Here is a 19,271-nt window from a genome sequence, read left to right as displayed (position 1 = left end):
GAAAATTCTCGGATTTAAGAGTAATCTTTCCAGCACTTTCCCACCGAGGCCTGATTTTCTACAGCCAAGGAGAAAATATTTTCCCCATGTTCCAGAAGGCCCAGGGAGGCCGAGAGAAAAGTGGCTTCTTCAGTTACAGCCTGCAGGCCTAAAAGGCAACCCTGTGTCTCATCTTAGGTTCCACACTCGATATAATTTCAACCCAATCGGCCAGCCCCTCGGGGACTCCCTGAAAAGGCTTGGAGTGTGCGGTGGTCTGTGGGTCAGGGAAATCGGGCTTTGAATCCAGGTGTGCCTTTTCCTGCTGTGTGACCTTTGATGACTTATTCAGCTTCTCGCAGCCTCAGTTGGCTCTTGTGTAGGATGAAGGTGAAGGTGCTCCACGGGCATAGGTGTGACAGGCATCGGGACCGAGGGGCTGCAGGCTTTAACACGTGGTGCAAACACTTACACCAGCACTCAGTACCCAGCCAGGAGGATTTCTGTCCAGAGGGGTGGCAGGGCTGGGGGGAGGGCAGGCCACGTTTGTGGAAGCTCCTGTGGAAGCTGCCGGGCTTTGCAAGTTGGGGAAGGGCCAAACCACACGGATTGGCTTGGTCCACTGGCCTTTCTCCCCCCTCTCAGGTTGAGACCCGGGCGCCTGAACCCTGATCCTGGGATGCTGAGCTCAGGCTTGCCAAAGGGCAGCAGGAAGCCACAGATGGGGATAAGTGGAGGTTGGTGGCAGGCTGGGAAGTCCCCCCCCCCACTCCCCCGCCCACGCCACATTCCTGAGCGCTCCTGTCAGCAGGCCAGCCCCTCCTCCCCAAGGGTGTGTGGCCAGGCACCTGGCCTGGTACCCCAAGCCCCCCCCCCCCTTACCCCTAGGAGCAGGGACCTAGGGTCCCATGGTGGAGGGGGGCTCAGGGAGGCAGGAAGACAGCCTGCAGGGAGTAAGGAGGCCCTGGGAGATACCTGTAGGAAGGGGCTGCCAGTGCTCGGGGCCCTCTGGCTGGCTGGCAGAAGGGGCAACAGGGCATCAAGCCACCGCATGCACCAGCACTGCAGGGTGGGCCCCCGTGACCGCTGGGCCCCACCGGCCAGAGGTGAGGGACACAGGGGACCCGGGCCCCAGGGTCAGTGTCTGGCAATGAGAAGTCCCCCATCACCCTCCACGTCACAGCCTGGATGGAAGACGGTTTCCTAGGCTACCCCTGCCCACAGCACCAAACCCACCCCCAAACCCACGGGAGGCTGGAAGAGGAAGGAAAAAACCTCACCCACAGGCAGAGGAGATTTCAATACAATCTATATTATCTCATATATATATTTCTCACTTTATTTGCTCACTTCTGTCACGCATTTAAAATGTCACAGAGACCAAAATAGAGCGGCTTTCTGGTGGAACTCATGGCAGTCATACACGAGATACAAAACTAGGGGACTCTGTCCTCTCATACATCATACAATTAATTTTTCAAGTATTTTTTATGTACAAAGAGCTACTCTATTGGGAGAAAAAATTAAAAAAAAAAGAAAGGTAGGTTATGCATCCTAGGAAGGAAGGGTAGAGTGGGCGGGCGCGCATTCCTGGCCCCTCGACTCCCCAGGGCCGCTCGCTCCCTGCCACCGAGCCCCCCCAGGTCCCCCCATGAACCTCGCTAGCCAGCAGGTGTCAGGCGGGCAAAGACTGGGGGCAGGGAGTTGGCGGCACACTTTGGCCTGGAAGGAGGATCAAAGAGATTTGTAAGAGCAGGGGTGGGAGTGGGGCAGAGGATCTCCTCGGACAGCCTGCCCCCCCTGCTGCCTTCCTGGGCAGCTTGGAACTGGCTGGCCAGGCCCACCAGAAGGGGCCCAAGAGCTGGCCTCTGGGACCCTGCAAGCAGGCCTCTGGGACCCAGAGAGCTGGCCTGGTCATACAGGCCAAAGGCAGCCTGGGAAGACTACTGGGGTGGAATCCCCACTGGACCCTTGGCACTCTTCGTTCCAGGAATGAACCAAAAGGAAAAGACTCCACGGTGCAGTTCTGGTGCCACAGGGCAGGGCCCTCCTCACCAACCTTCTGCAGGCTGTTACAGCCCAAACCCAGGTGCCATCTGGCTTTCAAAGGACAGAACCTCTGCCTCTACGAACATAACATCGTTACTGTCAAGAGTTGCTCGAAGGCTCTTCCTAAGACAGTGGCCGGTCTAAGCCCAGCCTGCCTGGGGGCTGGCCCTAGGAGGCTCCAGGTATACAGGTGTGGAGGTGAGCGAGGAGAGGGGACAGGTGATCCTGGCCACCCCCAAGGCCTGTCCAAGGGTGCGTGGCCCAGCACTGCAGGATCCTCTGAGTGCCAGCAGCTTGACACGAAGCCCCCAGGGAGTATGTGTGGCCAGACTGAGGGCCTAGGAAGGGGGAGCTTTCATATGTGACTAAGGCACAGAAGAGATGGGCCGAGGGGCCAGCCGAAGCAGGACACCAGGCCCTGTGTGGATACGGCGCCAGGGAGAGGAGTCTGGGGTCACCCTCCCACTCCTCAGCTCCCTGCTGCATGCCCCATCCTTCCGTCCTCCCTCCCATAAGACTGTTCCTCCAGAAGCTGGTCTGAAATGTGGAGACTCAGACCCATCCCCTGCAATGGGAAGGAGAAACCCTAGGGAGAGACCAGGACCCTGTGGAGGTTCTCATTGCTCAGCCTGGGAAGGAGGGTTGGGAGCCGCCAACCCTTTCAGCAGCTGGGAAGCAAGAGCTCTGCCCAAAATGCTCTCGAGAAGAAAGACCCCAAGTGATAGGGCAGTGTGGGCTGCTGGCTGCCCTCAGCAGGCCAGGAGGAAGGGGTGTGAGGCAGGCAGGAAGGGCAGCCATGGAGAGGACAGCCAGGGGCCCAGAGACACCTGCTTGGAGGGGCCTTGTTAACAGAAGAGGGGCCCAGATGCACCTGAGTGCCCTTCCAATGTGGGACACGTGGCTCTTGGTGTCGCTCTGGTCCTTGCAGCATGCTGGGCAGGCCTGGGTCAGGAGGGGCCACAGGGAACGTCTGGGTCCCCTCCTCCCCGTCTTGCCCAGGGTGAGGCTAATCTAGTGTGGACAGAGGGCACAAGGGAGGGAGCAGGCAGGAAAGAGCCCAGGTCAAAGTATTGCACGGTGTTGGGGGCAGGGCTGTAAATCTCGTGGGGGAGGGGGTGACCCGCATGGGGGCTGGGAGGGCTGCGGCCACTGGCCCACCACGGCCACAGCTGGTCCCAATGTGCCGCCGCCACAGGGGCACAGGAGTGGCTCCCGGCGTCCTCCATCTCCTGCCCAGCAGTGCAGGGGTGGCCATGTATAAATATTTTCCTGAAGGCTCGCGGGGAGTTAGCCTGGGCCGTCCCCCGGGGCCGACAGCCCCTGGCTGTTCCTCTGGAAGCGATATGTGAGTGTTTCTGGTCCAATAAATTAACGGGCAATGCCAAAGCTGCGCCAGTCCGCCTCCTGGCCCACGCGTGGAGCTGGAGGGGGGCACACCCTGCTCCAGGCCCAGGCGCCCGTCCTCCCCACCAGCAGCCGCACCTAGAACTCGTCATCAGAGCTGAGCAGGAGAGTCTTCTCATTGTCGCGGGCGCCACTGAGGCTGTGGGAGCGCGAGAGGCTGTGGGCGCCACCGCGCCAGGCGGGCCCGGGCTCCAGCGTGGACTGCTGCGTGTACTGCTGGTAGGCGGGCGAGAAGTTGTGGATGGCGTCCTGCACGATGTCATGTGGGTTCATGGTCTCCTTGAGGCTGCTGGAGATGCTCTTCATGGGGGCGCAGCGGCCTGCAGGGGGGAGCCCAGAGGCAGAGGTGAGGGGCCGGGGGTGGGGAAGCCCCTAGGCCCGGGACAGACCCCCACCCCAAGGCTGGGTTACCCACTGACCCCTTCCTGTGACAGAGAATGGGCAGGGGGGCGGACACAGGAGGCGCAGAGATATGGCCCCTCTGGTCCCCCTCTGAGGAGTGCACCGGAGTCTGCAGACCAGCTCCGCCAGGACAGGCTGCCGGGGCCTGGACCCACAGTGGGGCCGACACGTGAATCTTGAGCAGCTGCCCTCCGAGAGGGCAGAAGTGGCCCAGGCCACAAAACCGAGAGGTAAGGCGGGAGCCCAGGTCTTCAAATTCAGATCTGGCATGCTCTCTCCACCTTCACGCTCCTGCCACAGATTTCCCACTAAATGTCCCGGCTTTCCCCGCTAAGGGGCACCGAGCCCCCAGAACCCAGCATGACGTCTTCCAGAACAGCGAAAGACCAGCACACAAGGAGGCAAACTACAGAGGGCAGCCCCCGGCAGGCAGGTGCTCTGAGGAGACAGGAACACAGAGGAGGGGCGAGGGGGAGACGCATGCTGGTGACAGCGACCACGGCTGACGTGCAGGACAGACGTGCAGACAGAGCAGAACCTACCGTAAGGGCCATACGTCGGCACTGCCCGCGGCCAAACCCCGGGCAAAAGCAGGGCGGGGGGGGGCAGAGAAGCCAGAGAAATAGAGAAGACAAGAGACAGCTGAGTGACCCCTGAGTGACCGCGGTCTGCACACTGCACCACACCCCTCCCCGCCCCTGCCCGGCACCCAGTGGGGCGCATCCACCCAGGGGTGACTCCTCTCACGGGGCTCACGCTTTCTCCCAGGGGAACAAACAGCAGATACCCAGAATGCTGGCTGGGGTTCCACCTGTACGTTTAAGTCAGGACCTGCCACCCCCACTTCTCTAGGCCTGGCTAGAATTGCTAAGCAATGTGCCATATACTTTATAAACCTCACGACGTTTCACAGATGAGGAAATCAAGGTTGGGAAGGGGGGCAAGAGGGACTGGTTCCCTACCCAGATCCCACAGTAGCAGCAGCCCAGACACAAGCCCGATGGGAGGGCTGAGGGGTTAGTGTGCAGGCAACTGACCCACAGAAGTGGGGCCCTGCCTTCCCCCGGGAGGGCTGGGCTGGGGTCTTCGCTAGAGCTGTATTTCTGGCTGTGCTATTCTTTGCTGAGGTGGTTGTCTGGGAGCAGTGGGTGGGAGGACAGAGCTCAGGTGTCCGGTGGGCCTCTGCAGAGCCATGACACATGACATTTTAAACCTCAAGGGGTTAGAAACGGTTCTGTGCTACAGCCCAGGCTCCAGGGACAAGGGTGGCTGTCCTAAGGGCACAGGCTCTGTCAGGACCAGGTCCAAGGGCCACTGCCCTCACCACTGGCTGCGTGTTTGCCACATCGGGCAACAGGTGGGACACCAGGGGGCAGCAGTAAGGCCGAGCCAGTAAGGCATTAGGCATTAGGTAGGTGTGCAATCAAAAACGGAAGGTGTGCTACAGCCCTCAGCCAGCAGGTTTGGGAGAATGCAGATGGGTGTGTAAGAGTGGGGTGGCCCTTGGGCAGCCTGGGTGGCTCAGCGGTTTAAGTGCCCAGGGCATGATCCTGGAGTCCCAGGATCAAGTCCCACGTCAGGCTCCTTGCATGGAGCCTGCTTCTCCCTCTGCCTGTGTCTCTGCCTCCCTCCCCCTCTCTCTGTCATCATGAATAAATAAATACAATCTTAAAAAAAAAAAAAAAAAGAGTGGAATGGCCCGGAGAGCCAGCCCGTCCACAAGCATCGGGCAGGTCTCTTTCTGGGCCAGGGAGAGAACGCTTATGTACGAAGGGGATGGGGCTGAGGAGCTGCTGCAGCACCCAGTCCCCGGGGCCTCTGGTGGGCCGAGGCGCTAGGCCTATGGAAGTGGGGTTCTCACCTCCGGCTGCATGGAGGGCACTGGCAGCAGCCCAACTCCTGGGGGACCTGTCAGAGCAGGAGCCACCCCTCCCCAGCCTCCTTTTCCCACCCCCTTGACAACCAGCCAGAGGCAGCAGTCAGAGGCAGCTCTCCCACCCCAGGCCCGGGGGAGCTATGAAAGCACACATTGCCCAAGCCCAGACCACTTATTGTAGAATCTCGGAGGGTGAGGCCCAGACATGGGACCTGAAAGACTCTCCAGGGCACCCTAATGTACAGCTGGGGTTGCCAACTTCTCCTAACAAAGAGGAAAATGAGCCAGTGTAAAAAAGCAAGCTGTTAAAAACTATTACCATCTGAGTCTGTTTCTTAGAAGTAATCAGGTTCAAAAAGAAGGAGAACTTTAGAACACAGGGAATTACAGGACAGAATGGACAGCTGTGCTGGTGTTAGGAGCCCCAGGAGCCTGTTTATTCTGGGGTCTCTGTCCTGATCTTCCTGTGGGGACATTGTGCTAGAGCATCTCAGGGCGCTCCAGGCCTGCTATAAGAGGCAGGTGGGCTCGGCTTCCACGACCTCCCTGCCACAACCTTGCGCTGAGGACGGAGGGCAGGAGAGCCCCGACCTCTGTGGCCCCTTTCCCACAGTGAACTGGAAATGCCTGACCCATTACAACCTGTCGGACACTGGGTGGCAGAAGGGCCCTGGGGCTGGACCAGGGAGGGCTTCGCCCGCCCAGGGGGTCGTCTTCAGGACCCTAGCTCCTACCTTGCGCATCCAGCCTCTTGTCAGCATAGACTTTGTAGGTGAAGGCGTGCCGCAGGGCCAGAGCTGCGAAGAACATCTCCACACAGATGATGAAGTCCTGGTAGCCGGCGGCCACAGTGCCCTCACCCACAGAAACGCGGGCCGAGTGGATCTTGGGGATGGCCCCACACTTCTCCAGGATGGCCAAGAGCATGCCTGGAAGGGAGGACAGGGGCATGTGGCCCGACACTGGACCCCCACTCTGATCCCCCTCTCCACCATGCAGCCCTCCTCCCCCAAGGTGCCACGCCTGCTGGAAAGGATGGCAGCAAAGTCTGTGGTTGCTCCTGTAGGGCTGGGATGCCAACACCAAGCTGAGGCCTCTGGGAAAACCCACTCCACTAGCTCCTTGCTGGCTGTCAGCACTGGGGGTCCCCTGGACCCCCGTCCATGAAGTAGCCCCACTGACAGTCTCCCATGGCTATGAAAGGCCCCTGAGGGCCCAAACTCCACACCTAGGAGGTGCCTGGTGGATAGAGGGGCAGCATGGGCCCCATGGGGGCAGGCCTCACCTTGCCAGAAGGAGAGAAAAATGACGGACTTGACCATGAAGAACTTGAGGACGGGGCTGTAGGGGCTAAGCAGGTCCCGGGTGGCAAAGTAGAAGAGGAAGAGCGCGTAGAGGGCCAGGCTGACGGAGATGTTGTAGATGATGGTCACATAGAGGTAGCCGCTGCTGACACTGTGGAACGGGCAGTGTTCTCTGGCTTGGACAGGGCCTTCTGAGGGACAAGAGGCCTCCCACCCTCGACTACCCGGCCAGTATGCCAACCTCCATGGCTCTCAGCAGTGCGCCCCAGGTGGTGCTCTGGGAGCCACTGAAGAAAGGGATCAAAGTGGCCAAAACGGCAGGGGGTGGTGGGGAGGTGTGCAAGGGGTGCACTGGCGGCAGCGGGGAAGGCCAGGCCCCCGTTGCCTCTGCTTTGCTCCCGGGTGTCTGAGCTGCCCACCTGCAACTCTGGTGCCCAGGCTCCTGGTGGGGACACAGACATGGAAGCCAACAGCACCAGGTAGGGAGCTCAGCCCGATGCTCGGGCAACAGGTGTGAGAGTGACATTAGAGCTGGGCTTTGCTCTCTTCTCTTGAGCCAGGCCATGTCCCCCCCTCTGAGCCTCAGTTTGTTCCCCTGCCCTGGTGGGGCTATCATGAGGGGTACAGGTGGTACATGTAAATTGTCTGCAGGCACAGGGCCTGGGTACACGGTCACCTTCACTAATTCCCAAGATGAAAGGACATCTACATGGGAGAAACCTTCTACTCGGGGACTCAACACAGGCCTCTCAGGGCTCTGACCTTCTTGCTCTCTGACATGGGGGTGTCACTATCCCTTCTTGGCCCTCCCCTGGGGCACCAGTCTATAGGCTGTCTGTGAAAGTGACTTGTGCTGGAGGTGGGGCCAAGTGTCACAGTTGTCACTGCCAGGCTTGGGTCTTGCCACTCAGGGGAGCAAGGAGGCATGAGGAGGGCCATGCCGGGCCTGGCCTCCCCTCAGAGGAAGGTGTGTGGCCAGTCTGCTGCCACCCTCTTCCCTAAGGCAGGGCATCGGCCTCTAGGCAGGGCACCCTACTCCTGCACTGAAACTCCTCCCCTCACGCCTCTCAGGGGGACCCACTGCTTACTCAAAGTCACCATCCCGGTACTTGCCGAAGGCCTGGAGGACCACGGTGCTGACAGCCATGAGTGGCTTCACCACGCAGAACTGCAGGGTGGCCTGTTGGGGGAAAAGGTTAAGAGTCGAGGACAAGCAAAGAAACTCCTCTGGCCAGCTGGGCCTGTGCTGGAGGCCAACAGGTTGGGTGTGGGGGTCCAGTGTCCTGCCCTGAAGGGACTGCCATCTGGAGAGGGAGCAGAATCTGACAGGAGATCAGTGTGATGCAGCTGTGTGAGCAGACGGAAGGAGGAGGGAAGGAAGGAGGGATGGCCGCCGGAGGGGTGAAGGGGCTCAGGACAGGAGAGCCTGTCAGAGGGGTCTCAGAGAAGGGGTCAGCAGGAACGTGCCACAGGCCCAAGGGACAAGCTGAGGGAGCAGCTTCTACCAAGACCTGAGAGGCCAACAGCAGACGTGAGCCAGGGGGTATAGACACAGGGCCTTGCCTGAAGCCTCCTCCTGTCCTCCTTGTCCACCCCTGCATCTCACTGCAGCTGAAGGGGGCCTCCAGGAGCACAGCAAAGGGGGCAGCCCAAAGCACAAGTCCTGGGATCCCGAATCTGAGTTTGAATCCTGGCCTCACCAGCTACCACCTGAGAAAGCTCCACTGAGCAGCCACCTCACTGATAAATGGACGTAACCAGCTCATCACAGGGCTGACAGACAGGGGAATGTTTTCTGGAAGCTCTCCCACCTCTATGTGTTCAATAAAGCCTCCACTGGCCTGCTCGGCCACTGGAGGAATTCTGGAACCAGGCTGTTGCAGCCCCTACGGAGGCTCCCGCAAATTCAAGGGCAACCCACAGTGCCCATAAAACCACCAGAATCGGGGCACCTGGGGAGCTCAGCAGTTGAGCCTTCAGCTCAGGGTGTGATCCTGGGGTCCTAGGATTGAGTCCTGCATCGGGCTCCCCTAAGTCCTGCATCGGGCTCCCCTAAGGGAGCCTGCTTCTCCCTCTGCCTCTGTCTCTGCCTCTCTCATGAATGAATGAATGAATGAATGAATGAATGAATAAATAAAATCTTAAAAACAAAAAACCACCAGAATCACCATCTTCTTGAAATCAGTAAATCTAAGCCATAATAAGGCTCCTTCTCTGGAAGTGGGAGCAGCTTTAAAATAAGGCTAAACCGGGGATCCCTGGGTGGCGCAGCGGTTTAGCGCCTGCCTTTGGCCCAGGGCGCGATCCTGGAGACCCGGGGTCGAATCCCACATTGGGCTCCCGGTGCATGGAGCCTGCTTCTCCCTCTGCCTGTGTCTCTGCCTGTGTCTCTCTCTCTCTCTCTGATGACTATCATAAATAAATAAATTAATAAAAAAAAAAAAATAAGGCTAAACCATGGGCAGCCCCAGTAGTGCAGTGGTTTAGCACCGCCTTCAGCCCAGGGCGTGATCCTGGGGACCCGGGATCAAGTCCCACGTCAGGCTCCCTGCATGGAGCCTGCTTCTCCCTCTGCCTGTGTCTCTGCCTCTCTCTCTGTTCCTCATGAGTAAATAAATAAAATCTTAAAAAAAATAAAATAAAATAAGGCTAAACCAGCGTGACTCCAAGTCAGGCAAGGACCCTGGGGCAGAGAAAGTAACCTGGTGAACCCAAAAGCTTTTGCCCAACTGGGGACCAGAGCACAGTTTGTGGGGAGTCCCAGGAGGCCTGAACTGCGAGAAAGCACCTGTAATGCTGCCATCAGCAACCCCTCCCCAAATTCCCTGGCCCCACCACCCACCTTGAGGGAGCAGGACCGGTATCTGGGGAAAAGGCAGGAGCCGCACTTTGCACCCATAGGTATTAGGAGCCTGCCAACAAGCTGCTGCATCCTTATCCATGGAGTGCACAAGAACCCCCACGACAAAGCACTGTTACAGGTGAGGAAACTGAGGCACAGAGAAGCTAAAGTCGCAGAAGAGTCAGCAGAGCCCCTGTCTCAACCACATCCCTGAGTCAGATCCAAAATCAGGCAGTGGTTCCCAAGTCAGGCTGGACACAAGAATCACCCTCGAGCTGCAAACACCACCTGAGGCCCAGAGCTCCACGCCAGACTGTCTTCATCAGGCTGCGGTTTGGAGGGGGGATTGAGAGGGGGCTGACCAGAGAATGTCTACTGTGAACCAGCTCTCCAGGAGATTCGGATCCTAGAGAAAGCCCCGGCCCTGGTTTTCTCAGGAGAAAGCAGCAGAGTGCTCTCTCCCTAGGGAAAGGGGTACAAAAGCTGTTTTTATCCTCTGTCCTCTTACTACCTCTCCCTGCCACTTCCAGAACAGCAGCAAGACATCCGAACCCACAGGGCCAGGGAATCATTTATAACAAGGCTATGCAAGCTAGTGATCATGGGATCAAAACTTTGTACACAATATACTCATCAAAGAAGGCAGTGAGTCACAGCTGGGCCCAGGGAGGCTGAAAGGCTGGTAAACAATGGCTCTGGAAGGCCCCACCCACCATGACCCCAGGACACTTTTAACTCTTTGCCTCCAGGCCAATCCAGCAATGCCCAAAAGACTGAATCCAGCAATGCCCAATGGAAGGCAGAGCTGGCAGTGGCTGGGCAGACCTGAGGGTAGACCTAGCGCGTCCGTCCAGGTAGGTGCTTTGTGGGTGTGTTCAGAGTGCACGCAGGGGCCCTGCACAGAAGGGAATAGAAAGGCCAGCCCTCCGGTGGCCGCGGTGATCAACTGTGGTGTTCATTTCCCCTTGAGACTACTCTGGCAATGCCAGAGGAGCCAAGAGAGGTCTTGGCACCCCAGGAGATTGCACACCAGCAAGGCGAGGCACCTCAGACTCTCTCTCCCCAGACAAGAGGCAGTGGGTTCCGTGCCAGTCTGTGCTGACGGCTTTCCATCCATCACCACACCCATGCATTCAACCATCCCTCGAGATAAATATCCATATGCCTACTTTACAGATAAGGAAACTAAGTCGGGCTCACAGAAGTTACAGCACTTAGCCAAGGTCACACAGGCAAGAGGAAAAGCTGAGAATCAAACTCAGATGGTCAGACACCCAGGCCCATGTGCTCCACCACAATACCACACGGCCTCCGCCCAGGCTACTTCAGACCACAGGGAAGGCAGCCGAGGAAACCGGAAGCTGGTGGCCTGCCAGCTGGGGAACGGGGAAGAGCCCAGACACTCGCAGGCCTGTCCTGGCACGTAGCTTTCATGTAGAAGCCCTGCTGGCCTCTAGCTACAAGCTGATGAGGAGTTTCGAACTGAGATTTCAGAATCCCCACGCACTTCCTGATTCTCTCACATACACTAAGACCTGCTTGGTTGGAGTGGGAGGAAGGACAGGTCCACTTCCTCCCCAGGGCCACCACAGACCCCTTCAGGACACCTGTCACTACCCCTTGGAGCAGGTGCATTCCTAACAGCTTAGGGGATGGATGCTGGGGCCTGGGGCACTTCACGGGGGTATGGAGAGCCCACAAGTGGGGACTGGAACAGCCTACAGTGGGGTCCTCTGGGCCCGACACCCGCCTCTGCTGTTGGATGACCAGGGGCAGCCCGCAGGCTCCTGGGCCCTGGCCTGCAGCCCCGGACCAGGGCAGATGCTAGGGCACACACCTGCTTGCAGAATCGCAGGAATCCAATGGAGTAAGTCTTTCCCCAGAGACAGCACGTGCCGTACATACAGCTGGACCTGGAAGAGACAAGTGGAGAAGCAGTTGGCAGGCAGACAGCCAGGATTTGGGAAAGGTGGGGCTGGGGAAGGCCACCCTCCCTCACATCCACAGGAGCCCCTTGGCAGAGAGGACAGGGCTGGAAACGGGGCATAGATCCCAGGCAGCCTTGAAGTGGAGGCCAAGCACTGCACTGGCCTGGGGTGGGGGCAACAAACAGACTTGAAAAGTACTGTATGTAAAGACTGCAAGAGGAGAAAACAGGCAGACAGGAAGGGACAAGAAGAGAAAGAGAAAGAAGAAACAAGAGCCAGCCAGGTTGTCCCCAGAGTCCCCAGGAACAGTGTTGCTCAGGAAGCGAGGAGAAGCACGACAGGGCTAGGTCACGGGCATAGCCAGTCTGTGTGTCCAGCTGATACCAGGACGGCTCGAAGAACATCAGGCCCGGGAAACCGGGTGGTGGGGGGGCTCCAGGGAGACTTCAGACTCACTCGATGGGCTTCCCTCTGATCTCCGACATGATGGAACTTTCTCCCCCGAGGTATTCATAGCATAGGCTCAGGAAATTATAGATGACCAGGGCTGTGAAAAATATTCAGAGAAAATCACTCGAGTCAATAGGACGGGTAAACAGATGATGGAATCCTGAACAGCAACAGGAGTGAAAGCACCGTGGTCATGGGCAGCAGCAGGGCCTTAAGGACCCGCACCATGAATGTTCCATTTATAATTGAAGTCGGGCAGAGCGAGGTCAAGCTGTTTAGGGCTATGTACACACACGGCTGGTCATGCCATAAAGAAACATGAGGGAGTGGTTAGCATGAAGTTCCGGATTGTGTGGGGAGGCCGGAGGAGGCGGAGACAGGGGTGGGCTCGCTGGGGGATCTGGCAAGGAGCACATCCACTGTGGGACTCAACAGGCGCCGCTTTGTAACTACTTATCCGTTTCACACACTTTTCTGTATGCGTGTGTTAGGGATCGGAGTTCTACCACAAAACGCTAAAGCATTCTCTAGGGGGATTTAAAATTTCTCAGGAGAAATTTTAAGCAGGAATGAGACAGGAGAACCTCTATCCATTCACCAACCCATGATGAGAGGTGGCTTCTGCAGGCCACCAGAAGCTCCAGGGGGATGTACTAAGGGGCGCGAAACAGCACAAATGTGCTGAGAAGCTGGGCCAGCTTGCTCTGGGTGCAGCTCGGGATCTCCACAAAGATACAAGGCTGTGACAGACCAGCGGCATAGAAGCATATTGTCAATGCTAGAGATAAGTCAACATGTGCAAGCGGTCTTCCGGTTAGAGGATTCCTACGGGGTCAACAGGCTGAAGGCTGCGGCCTGCAGGGTGCTGGGAGCACCAGGACGTGCCAGGAGCAAGGATGGGGAGAGTGGAGAGGAGCAGGAGCACAGAGGCCACCAGAAGGAAAGGCCGCAGGAGGAAGATCAGGCCAAGAGCAGGGGATCTAGAGCAAAGAGTGTGGGTCCAAATGGGGTAAGGGGACAGGAAAGCAAGGGAAGCACCGGCAGCCCTGCACACAGGGGGCTCCTCATCTGATCCTGCTGCCCTGCAAGGCTCCCAGCCCTGAGCTTGGCATTCAAATGCCAAGTCTTCCCACAGTGACTTGGCCCCGCCCACCCCACACATGGCCTTGCCAGCAACTAGATGCCCCTCTTTCCCGCAGGTTACCATGACGTCCATCCTCTTCCCTTTGTGCTCCCACTGCCTGGGGTGCCCTTCCCTCTGTGTTCCTGGCACCCATGTGTCCATCAGACTCCCGGAGAGGTCTCTGGCCCTACCACAGCGGCTGGTATGTTCTCATCCATGGAACCGCCGGCTGCAGACACTGTGCAGTACTTCCTGCCCTGCAGCATGGCTGGCATGACCCCGATTGCTCTCATGGGACTGCAGCCCACTTCTTCCCCAGAGCACGGACACAGCACTTGGCACGTAGCAAGCACACCACTAACGTGGCACTACCTCGAGCTAGGGCATATGCGGTCCTGGTGGCAGAGCTCCAGGCAAATGCTGGCCTTCAGCAATTTGATAAGGAGTATTTTTGAGGTGCTATATACCTAAGCTATTAAAGGCTCACACCCACAGCTAGGGTGGGGGTCCCAGGAGGCACCCACCACTGAGCTGTGACTGTCCCTTTATAGAAACAGAGCAGAGGGTTTGTGATGAAGATTTGCCCCTGATTAGCTGTGAGTCTCTCTGTGCCTCAGTCTCCTCATCTGTTCTATGGGGACAATAGAGATACCTACTTACCCTGCCAGGTGGTTTGAAGTCTGAGCACGCAAACTACTCAGAAGAGTGGTTGGCACTTAGCAGTGCTTGCTAGGTGGCCATTACTATCTATCTGCTTGTCTTCCTCAGGGGCCAGTGTCCCTTGCTGGGGCTGAGGACCCTGTAAGGCTGCCTGCCTGGCATGGAAGCAGCTCAGGATATGTGGGACTACAGTCATCTCCACTGAGCTCCAAAGCACTCTTCAGTGACAAGAACTCTGGGGCAATGTGGTAGGGGTGGGGGTGGGCATCAAGCCAAATCTGATGTCAGTCTGCTAATGACCTTTGATCAAGGCCGCAGGATGCCAGGTAGAATGGATGTGCCCATTCCAAGCTGGGTCCAGCTACTTTGTGGCCAATGGTACTTTCCAAAGATGGCCACACCCTGGGACACCACCTCCTCTCTGCGAGGAGATAGGGTCTTCTTCCCTCTCTTTGCATCTGTGGGGACCGGGGAGACTAAAGCAGAAGGGTTGCTTCAAGACATCTGACGCTGGGCTTAGAGAAGGCCTCTTTCCCTGGTTCTTTCTTGAGAACCTCTCGAGAGGTTCTCAAGAAATGCCTCCCCTTGGATGTAGCCACCATGCTTCAGGGAAGCTCAGCCCAGCCCACATGGAGAGACTACCCAGAGGTGGCTCATGTGGGAGGCACTGAGGCCCCAGGCGATGCCAGCAACTGCCAGACACATGAGTGAACCAGACTTCAGACCCCACCCTCCAGCTGAGGGTCCCTTAGTGGAGGCTCAGAGAGCAGGGCACAGGGACAGACTATCCATACTGTGCCCTGTCCAAATTCCTGAGCTGCACTATCCATGAACAAAAGAAATGGTTTATGCTAGTCCATCTGGGATGATTATTCATGCAGCCAGAGTAAATGTATACATATACACACATATGTTTGTGTGTGTACCTATATAGTGTGTATGTATATGTGTATGTATAGTATGTCTGTGTATATAATGCATATATATGTGTATATATGTAAATGTGTGTATATACAATGTGTGTGTATATGTGTGCACATGTATGTGTATGTACATAAGTGTATGTATTGTGTACATATATACACACAATGTATCTATGTGTACATACATGATATAAAACCACTCCGAGAGTCCCCAGAATGTGCCATGAGCTTTCACATTCTGGTGCCTCTGCTGACTTCCAGGGGCAGGTCCTGCTGAGATGCCACCTCTCACTCGCCAACCCTCCGTCCACGGCCAGGCTCTCTCCACACACCACACTCTCACCATTGATCCACCCAATCCTTTCAGTACAGGGGCGGCATAATGAAGCAGGGGAACCACAGGCCTGAAGGCAGACTGCCAGGGTACAGAGGACAGCTCCACCACTAAGCTGGTGACCTCAGGCAAGTTTCTTAAGTGCACTGTGCCACGGTTTCCTCACCTTTAAGCCAGGGCTAACAGCAGCAACTTCCTCGAGGAAAGAAGTGTGACTCCTTTGCTAAGGCTGAGCTCATACTTCACCGTCCACAGCATGTGTCCTATTGTTCTTCCCATACTATAAACTCCTCGCAGGTAGGAACTGAAACCTACTCTGACTACCAGAGGGCTTGGCACTTACAATCAACACAGAAAGAATGAACAGACAGACATGGGCCTTAACTCGGGGTAAGGCTCAGAGAGGCGGGCCAGGCACATGGTCCACACTCTTCTTGCCTGCAGAGCCTACCCTTCCTGCACAGATGCACCTTCTAAAGCAATCAGACTCGGTCCCCAGACAGAACTCTCAAGAGAAGACAACAAGGCCAAGGTTCATCAGCCCCTTTGTCCATAACCACCCTCCCAAGCCAGGCTATCTCACAAGCCACTGTTGAGAGGAGCTTGGCACCTGAGCACATGTCCTTTCCTGTGTCATCACAGATGTCAGCACCCTCCTGAGTCACGTGGTTGAGCCGTCTATCCCTATCCGGCTCTGCATTCAACTGGCCAGAATCATCAAATGTATCCACCTCTCTCAGTTCGAGGCTCTTGACGTCCTCCCAGCGCTCCAGGGCCAGCGGATCCATCAGACACCAATACACTGATGGTTTCCTTTAAAGAATCACTAGGGAATCAATAATGGTTCTCAGAGAAGGGAGACAAGATGGAATCTCCTCGAGATGACTCAAACAGCCCACATCAGCACACACTGACCATCTGGACAGATCAATCCCCTCTTAGGATTATAAAGCCAGGCAAAACACTATCCCCATTCCAGCAAGGATGTTTACAGTGGGCAACTCCATACACACCCCAGGAACAAGCTCAACGATACACAGCCCTGGGCATGAGAAGAGTAAGAACGCTGGGCTGGAGGCCAGCAGTGTGGGTGTAGTGCTTGGCCAGCAGGCTTGCTGCTTGACTGCTCCTCTGACCCCAGCTCCAGTTCTGCTCCCTGGAGAGGCCCCAGAGACACAAAATGACTCTATGCCTCCCTACGTACTAATCACAGCCTGCGTTCCAGGCTCTGTGCTAGGTCCTGCAGACACAAGAGTGACCAAGGGACCCACAAATCAGGCCCTCCAGTCTGGAGAGGAGCATCTAGCAGGAGGGAAGGGATGGTCCTTCTCTCTCTCCTGTCCTGGAGAATGGAACTTTCTGTTCCATTCTTTTTTTTTTTTTTTAAGATTTTATTTATTTACTCATGAGAGAGGCAGAGACACAGGCAGAGGGAGAAGCAGGCTCCTTGCAGGGAGCCCGATGTGGGACTCCATCCCAGGACCTGGGATCACAACCTAAGCCAAAGGCAGATGTTCAATCACTGAGCCACCCAGGTGCCCCTTTCTGTTCCATTCTAAATACCAAATCTTAAAGACTGATTGATTTAATTTGACAAGGGGGGTGGGGCACAGGCAGAGGAGAGGCAGAGAGAATCTCAAGCAGACTCCCCACTGAGCACTGAACCCAACCTGGGACTTGATCCCATGACCCTGAGATCATGACCTGAGCCAAGACCAAGAGTCGGATGCTTAGCTGACTGAGTCGCCTAGGCTCCCCCTAGATACCAAATCTTAAATGGTCTAGAAACAAATGCACAAAATCAGGAGCAAAGGACCAAGATGGGAGATAAAATGAGCATCATATTGGAGCCTTGAGGCCTGGAGAAAAGAGATCAGGGTCACTCTCTTCAATATAAGGGGTCAGACAGGACCCACCTGGTCCCGGAGGCAGAGCCAGGCCTTCAGCGTAATATAAGAAACAACTGCCAACAGGCCATCTTTGGAGATGAAAGGTAGTGAGCTCTGTGCTGGTGGAAGCATGCAATCAGAGGCTGGCAAGCCTCTCAGCAGACATTATACAGGGGTTCTTAGAGACTGAGTCTTTACAGGTCCCTTCTGACCCTGAGACTTGAGGCCTTCTTTCCTCACTGGCAGCATCTCTAACCCATAGCTGCCTGGACAGGGGGCTGTAATTCAAGAGGCTGCTCTCCACTTGGCCTCCCACCTGTGCACCCAGAACAGGCACCTGCAACAACATATTCCCAAGGAGCCCCCAGGGCTTCAGAGAGGATCCACCAAGATATGCACTCTTGCTGCCCCTGGCAGCAGTTCCTGGGGTCAGTAGTCCTCACAAGTTCCCTGCTACAGGTCAGATGGGCACATTTGTCTGTTCCTTCACTAACCACTCACTGGACAACTGGACGTCTACAGTGTGCCACCCTCTGGGTGCAGAACCTCAGTGACCCTAGGTGCACCTGGCCATTCCAAGCTCACTTCCTCCACATACCTTCAGCACCTACCGCTGACCCCTAGGCCTTAGATGCACACAGAGAATTTGGTTATCTGGAAAGATGTGGGGGCGTTCCACATGGCAGGTAACTTGAGGAGGAGCACAGAAAACTTAATTCTGACCACTTTGGACAAAATCTTCGGTGCTCAGAAATAGGGGCCTCAGAAAATGCTTCCCCCCCTTTCCAGGGATTGTCATGGACAGTAATGGATGCAGTGTGCTACTGCCCTAGTGGGCTGGGGTCTGCCTGGAGCTGCTCCAGTGGTAGCATTCCTCTCCTCCCTTGCGTTTTTTCTGCCCTCTTGATCCTGCTTATTGCTGCTTCCTGCCACCTAGATTGCTGTTTCCGATGCCTCTTCTGATTGGTTTCCTCTCAATACCTTTCTTCATTCTGATTGACTGAGCTCTTGTAATGGCCAGCTCTATCAGCAGGGGCGCCAGCGAGGATCACTACAGCCAGTGCTGCTAGCACACTGGCCTCTGGGTCTCTTGTGGCCCTTGGCTGGGTTCCATTTATCCTGGCTGTACTCTCTCTCTGCCCAGGAAGACGTTTTACTTTGGGCCAGAGTCCAGGAAGTGAGGTTTGTCCACAATCTGAAGCGAGGTGAAGGCAGCATCATTCTTTGACTATTTCATGTAAAATCTCCCCTCCTAACCAGAGGCCATGCTTTCCATGGGAGAAAGCTGTCCTGCACTCCTCTATGGAGCTGGACATGGAGCCATTCTGGGGACCCAGAGACCCAGGGCTGCACCTGGCCTCTGACAATTAGTCTCTAGGTAGTTGTAAGCTTCTTAGCCCACTCGAATTCTTTTTCTCATGAGCACAAAGTGGGGATGATCATACATCTACCAGGTAACTGGGAGTTGAGAATGAACTAACAGTAATGAAATATGTGGCAACACAAATACCACACAAACAATAATCACAACTCAGTGCCTGCATAAAGCAACAGTGGCAGCAGGTCTCCCTCCCTCAACTCTGGCCCTCTGCACCCCTCTGATCACAGAGGTCCCCAGGACTGTCTCAGAGACGTCTTTAGGAGCTACCCCTTGCCCTGAGCACAAACACTACATGTACAAAGGAGGCTCATTCCGCCCTCCTTGGTCTACCTGCCCTGATGGCTCGTCCTGGCGCCACGTGAATTACAGCCCCTGCCAGATGGTGGAAACGTGGTCCTGGGTGAGCCACATACTTCTCTAAGGCTCAGACCCCTCCTTAGAAGACAGCAATCCTGCCGATATGTGGGGGTTAGTACTACTCGCTCCCCTCTTCCCTGCTGAAAGGCAAACTGATGGCGGGGTATGTGCACAGTGCCAGGGACAGCAGAGCAGAAATGCTGAGTACAGCTCTGGAAGACACAGTGTGGTCACTGCCTTGGGGAAGGAGCCAATGAGAGCCCCAGGAAGCCCGAAAACTGGATGCACTGGGCAGTCCTGAGGGCATAAGGAATGTGAGCTCCAAGTCGGCCAGTAGAGCTACTGGGCTTTTAACTCTCAAGACAGGTTG

At 56.3% G+C, this 19,271-nt stretch overlaps 1 protein-coding gene across 2 annotated transcripts in view; it reads right to left on the bottom strand.

Annotated features, from left to right (window-relative positions):
- Nucleotides 1–1,271: 1,271 nt before the first annotated feature.
- TMEM184B (transmembrane protein 184B) overlaps nucleotides 1,272–19,271 on the bottom strand; it is a 49,653-nt gene continuing 31,653 nt past the window's right edge. Inside the window, exons 4-10 of one of the 2 annotated variants that reach the window (XM_025460188.3) lie at nucleotides 12,241–12,331; nucleotides 11,694–11,769; nucleotides 8,103–8,194; nucleotides 6,996–7,165; nucleotides 6,445–6,639; nucleotides 4,377–4,397; nucleotides 1,272–3,752 (exon numbers count right to left, since the gene is read on the bottom strand). In XM_025460188.3, the coding sequence (XP_025315973.1) occupies nucleotides 3,511–3,752; nucleotides 4,377–4,397; nucleotides 6,445–6,639; nucleotides 6,996–7,165; nucleotides 8,103–8,194; nucleotides 11,694–11,769; nucleotides 12,241–12,331 (887 nt within the window). In that variant the 3' untranslated portion in view covers nucleotides 1,272–3,510. The remainder of the gene's footprint in view (nucleotides 3,753–4,376; nucleotides 4,398–6,444; nucleotides 6,640–6,995; nucleotides 7,166–8,102; nucleotides 8,195–11,693; nucleotides 11,770–12,240; nucleotides 12,332–19,271) is intronic. The other variant, XM_025460197.3, reaches the window with a different exon arrangement.

The sequence above is a fragment of the Canis lupus genome, chromosome 10 (assembly GCF_003254725.2).
Source record: "Canis lupus dingo isolate Sandy chromosome 10, ASM325472v2, whole genome shotgun sequence".
NCBI lineage: Eukaryota > Metazoa > Chordata > Mammalia > Carnivora > Canidae > Canis > Canis lupus.
The sequence above is the reverse complement of the archived record's forward strand: the minus strand, read 5'-3'. Positions and strand labels throughout refer to the sequence as shown.